General features: G+C 55.9%; 1 protein-coding gene across 4 annotated transcripts in view; it reads left to right on the top strand.

Moving 5' to 3' along the window:
* The window catches only part of LETM1 (leucine zipper and EF-hand containing transmembrane protein 1), a 52,080-nt gene that overhangs the window by 21,335 nt on the left and 25,355 nt on the right, over positions 1 to 5,390 (top strand). For all 4 annotated transcript variants that reach the window (XM_011374690.2, XM_023520205.1, XM_011374691.2 and 1 more), the window contains one exon: positions 3,387 to 3,837. In XM_011374690.2, the coding sequence (XP_011372992.1) occupies positions 3,387 to 3,837 (451 nt within the window). The remainder of the gene's footprint in view (positions 1 to 3,386; positions 3,838 to 5,390) is intronic.

Raw genomic sequence — 5,390 nt, 5'->3', positions numbered from 1 at the left:
GAGTACCTTTTTAAGATTCAAATGCACCTGCATTTAAAGTTCATATTAAAACATGAAAGCTGTGCTATAAGCTCACAATTTTTAGAAAGTTAAACCCTTTAGAAATTTGAACGATGAGAACTAGAAAGCTGTTTTGCTAAACTCAAACAGTTCAACTTTGGAATTACAAATGAGAGTCAAATATTATGTCAGTCTGAGCATCCAAAAACTGTTACTTTTCATTTTGATCACACAATATAAAGAATCTTGAGTCACACAGATAAGTAATTGCAAGGGGTAACTAAGTGTCTTAGTAGTTTTAACTACCGGTGAGTTGTTTTGCAATCTCAGTCTTCAGTTGAGATGGTCCAGACTCCTGAAGGGTGAGCAGGTGGAGGGTTTCTGGTCTAAAACATCATCATGGATGTTATCTAGCTGCTCCGGACCTCCTTCATCAGAGAGAAAGACAGGGAAGAGGAACCAGAACTTGGAGTGAGCAATCAGACTGTATGCAGCAGCTCCGAAACCTCGTTCAGCAGGAAAACCTGAGCTGACATGAGGCTGTTTGTATTCTTAAGCTGTGACTGCTCGGAAGATTGGCCATGGAAATACTGACGTGTTGGTGACACCTGCTCCCTGCATATGTTGTGCTGGACAGCTCATGGCCTTGTGGCCTCCGGTAGCTGTTAGGTGCTGTGGGCTCCAGTTCTCCAGCTGAGGGCACCTTGTCCTGCCGGCAAGCGTGGTTTTACCTGGTGTCTCTGGGCAGAGGTGTCTGCACCTCTGGAATCATCCCTCTTGGTTGTGATGCTGCTGGCGTCACATTGCCCCTGCTGGTGGTGTGTCCCTGAATAACTGAGGGTGACACATTGAGAGTTGGCATCCTCTCCGGTCTGGCCTCGGCCCATTTCTTGACGAGCTGTCCCCTTAAAGGGGACGTGTTTCACAGCTGTTTACAGGAGTTGGAGTCGCTGGGGGGGGTTGGGTCTCGGCCCTCACCCCTGAGCATGCCGTCCAGTGTTTGTGCAGCTGATGCCATGAACGCTGCTCCTTTGCCAGGCCCTGCTTAGTGCTTCTTTTCTTGGGATGGCAAGGCTTCTGGGTTGAGATGGACACAGGACTCAGCATCCTAAAGTAAAACAAGTGACTAATGGAAGTCCCCAGGCTTTTTAATGCCACTGAACAGGGCCTTCCTCTGGTGACTGAGCGTTTCTTGTTGAGAGGTTGCTTTTGCCCAGAAGTCCCCCCACCCCCATTTTGAAGGTGGTTTATCTAAAAAGGAAGAGAAGAGGCAGGCATGGTGACAGGTGGGAGGCTGGGCCCGCGGGCCCTGCTCAGGTGAGGGCTCAGTGTTTCTCGGGATGCCGGGGGCTCCGGCAGGTCGGGGCACAGCAGGGTCGGCCTTCTCAGTGATGCTCTGTCCCAGCTGCCCCACAAAGGTGCAGTGCCTACATGGGTTTTGTTTTGACAGAAATTCTTAAATACTAGATTACACGGTTTTATGCCTTTGAAAGAGATAACCCTTTCTTACTGGGGTGTCAGTGATGACACTGTCTCCTGTGCTTGATGGCAGCAGACCGGGGGCGTTGAGGGCCCCCGGCGGGCACACCGTGTGCTCCTGCGCTCACTCCGTCTCCACGTGTCTCTGTGCCTGTTGGTTGCCCCTTGAGACTGCTGACGTCACGCCTTCTTGCGGAAGCTACTCACCCTTGCTAATAGTGGGTTGAAACTGGGCACCTAAGCTCAGTGGATCTAGGGGTGAGCTTGATCTCTGTGCCTGTGCTGTCCTTGCTGCAATGAGGCACAGGCTGTGGCCAGTCACAGCTGACCAAGGCTCAAGCGGCTCTGCTGTTTGCAGCCTATCCACAGGTGGCTGTGACTGTCAGGACAGGGAGGGTTTGAGGGACCCTCTACGGGACAGCATCGTCCCTGCCCTTTAAAGCAGGGGCAGAGGCTCAGGACAGAGAGCCGGCGGGGGCCAGTGGCGCCCTGAGTCAGCTGCACCTGCCCACTACGGTCTGTGCGCTTGTCCCTCAGTGACCCCACCCGTGCAAGGAGCAGCAGAACTGGGCATTTCCCGGCTCTCTTTGGGCCTGGATTGGTGGCCTGACCGCTCTGACGGACAGTCGCAGTAGCTGCCACTTCTGTGGTGGGTGTTGCCGTGCACCAGACGCTGTCCTGGGTGCTTCGGACATGTCAGCATGCACGTTCACAGGGGACACCCCAGAGGCACAGCGAGATTAAATTACTTGCCCGGGGTCACACACCAACAGTAGTATAGCCGGGATTTGAACTGGGACAGCCTGCCCCAGAGCTCAGGTCCTCACAGCTGGCATCAAGCCAGGTGCAGAGAGATGGCTCCCAGGGACAGGCGGGAGGAAGCAGGCGTGCGCCTTCCAAGTAAGCTGGAGCCTGGGGCTGCCTAGAGGTAAGTTTGGGCATGAGCGGGAGAGGCATCTAGTGACAGGTGAGGTGAATGGAAGACTGTGAAACAGACTTGTGTGGGCCACATGTTCCAGTCTTGGGCTGTAGGTGGCAGTCTGTCTCTGCGGCAGTCCGAATAGGGTCTCTTCATTGGGCACGAACCCTGGGCTATGCCAGGCTCTGGCTGCTGGGCACCCAAAGCTGCAGGGGTGGGGCACGGTCCATGCTCCAGACACTCAGGTCGTAGGGCCCGTTCGTGGGTAGACACGGAGTGCAGCTGCCTGGGGGCCCCGAAGAGCAGATGTGCAGCCCCGGAGGCCTTGTAAGGCGTGGACGTGGGCGGCTCTGGGCTCTCATGTGGCCCTGATGGCAGCCTGCTGGGCCTGAGAGAGCCCCTGCTCCAGTGTGAGCCTGAGAGGGTGGCTCACCAGGAGCTCAGTTCTGTGGGTCATGCTGGGCCAGTGCCTCAGGGTGTCCCCCGGAGCGGAGGCCTGCTGGTATGTGTGAGGAAATGGTCTGTGGGCTTTATCGCTTGGTTTTCGCCAATTTGCACAAACGCCTTTGGGCAGCTGGTACACGGGTCTAGGCCACCAGAGATTCGAGCCCCCTTGCGGGTTTTCAGGAGCTGCTCGGGAACGCAGGTCTTCTGTAGAAAGCGCCCTGCTCCACACCCCACCCCCAAGTCCCCCAAGTCTGTTGCGGGGGGAGGGGGTGGAGGGGGGAGGGGACCTTGGAGACCTGTCCCAGGGCCAGGCTCTTGATGGCTGTGTCTGTGTCCGGCCCTCCTGCCGGAAGCCCCCAGGCTTTGCCGCTCTTGCTGTGGGGCAGCGCCTTCACCCCAGCCCTGGAGTGGAAGGGCTCCCCGGCTGTGTTCTCCAGGCCTCGGAAGCGGTGGGGCGTTCGCTTATGCGCTGAGTGGACTGGGTGTGTGGTCGAGATCCGGTGAGCGGCCAGAGACCTCACTGTACTCTCTCCCTTTGCAGGCGTGCTCCATTGGGCAGCTGCGCTCCCGTCCACCCCGTGTACCTTTCTTTCCGAGGCGACTCCCTGGGCGGCTGGACTCCGAGGCCCGAGCGCAGGTGCGCCGTGGCCCTAGCACCGTGGGCCCCGGCCTTGGCGGGTCTGCTCGTCACCGGGCCGCGGTTCCTTCCCACGCGCTGCTGGCACTCGTCGCCCCGTCTGGGCGACGACTCCATGGTGGAGAAGTCGCTCAAGTCCTTAAAGGACAAGAACAAGAAGCTGGAGGAGGGGGGCCCCGTGTACAGCCCCCCTGCGGAGGTGGCCGAGAAGAAGTCCCTGGGGCAGAGGGTCCTGGACGAGCTGAAGCACTACTACCACGGCTTCCGCCTGCTCTGGATCGACACCAAGATCGCCGCGCGCATGCTCTGGCGCATCCTCAACGGCCACAGCCTGACCCGCCGCGAGCGCAGGCAGGTAATGCGTGTGCGCACGCGCGACTCCTGCTCCGCCCCTTTCGGCGGCTTCACTCCTTCTAGGGCTTTTATTCTGCTTTTGGTAAAAGAAAAAGATCAGAAAACCTTTGAGAAAGCGAACGTCCCCCACGTAGGAGCGCTGAGACGCAGCAATGCTGGCTCGTCGGTGTCTCTGCTGCCACAGGTTTCCGGTGCGCGCGTCCCGTTTTCTCTGGGCGCTTCCGTGCTGTCCCTCTGGCCTCCCCCCTCCTCTCACTGTTGACAGGTCCGCGTGTGCTGGATGACGTGCCTCGTGCAGGTGCCCGCCTTGTCAGTGCTGCGCAGCTCTAGCCCGTGTGTGCGTTTTATGTGTTGTTTGGGATCTGTGCCCCGGGCCCCGAGGCTTCGGGTCTGGCGCGGGTTCCAGAACCTGTGCGGTCGCCCGCGCTGGGCTCCCGGGAGCTTCTGGTGAGGCGCTGGGTGCGCAGCCCGTTCCATCACTGACGGCTCGTAAAAAGAGTCTTGCCGTTTTCCAGGTGCTCGGGCTTCTGGGCCTCCTCTTCCTCGGTCCATGAAATAGCTGACAGTTACGCAGGAAGCTTTTACCTCTGCCCTCCCTTGTTGAATGAGTACCGGGGACAAGGGGAGGCCTCAGGCTCTCAGTGCCCTGCGATCCCCCAAGGAAAGGCGCAGAAGTGTCCTTTCCCTCAAAGTAGACCACGGCGGTGAGACAGTGGGCACGTCACCACATCTTGGAGCTAGCTGATCCCGGTAAGGGTGACTGGCTTCTGGTTACACTGGTTCTCAAGAGCTTCACTGAGGATGTGGGTTGTTTCTGTTCAACTGGCTGGAGTTTTCCAAGGGATGCTGTTTGAGCAGGGCAAAGGTTGGTGGTTTGAAGTAGGAACAGTTGGATTAGAATTTCCGAATCATTCGTTGGGCATTGATTACAACACACATTGTTGTTTCCCTAGTTACAAGATAATCTTTATAACCCAGATTCCCTCCAGCCCCTCCCCATCCCATTCTCCTGTGAAAGTTACATTTTTTTTTCTACTTCATTGAAGACAACATGAGCCTTTAAGAAAAAAAGTCAGAGCAGATGAGTAAGTCCCAGGATGAGGTCTCGGCGTGGCCGTGGGGTTGGCTGTGGCAGATCCCTGTTAGCGTCAAGGAGGGGGTTTGGGGAGCTGTGCTGTTTTTTCCTTGCTTTAGGGCTTCATAGATAATTCGAATTTGAACAGAATGTTAGTGGTCCTGATAATTATAGAGAAGTGATTCTTAAAATTAGGATATTTTCAAAGGCGAAGAAAAACCACATTAGAAATTTAAAAATATATTAGTAAAATGTATATGTGTTGCTTAAATGGAAGATACATTTGAAATGTGACTTTAAGTTCCAGTAACTGTTGAATGCTTGCTCATCATGCTCAATAATGACAAAAAAGTTGCTGTGGAACCAGAGGCATTTGGGAAGTAGTTTGTGTCCTGATTCTGGAACCGGGGACCTGCAGTATTCAGTGGAGGGAGGATTTCTGGCCCCGGCAGGCTCACCCCTGACATAGGAGACCCAGC

The sequence above is a fragment of the Pteropus vampyrus genome, unplaced genomic scaffold (assembly GCF_000151845.1).
Source record: "Pteropus vampyrus isolate Shadow unplaced genomic scaffold, Pvam_2.0 Scaffold253, whole genome shotgun sequence".
NCBI lineage: Eukaryota > Metazoa > Chordata > Mammalia > Chiroptera > Pteropodidae > Pteropus > Pteropus vampyrus.
Note: the sequence above shows the minus strand (reverse complement) of the source record. Positions and strands in the feature narration are given on the sequence as shown.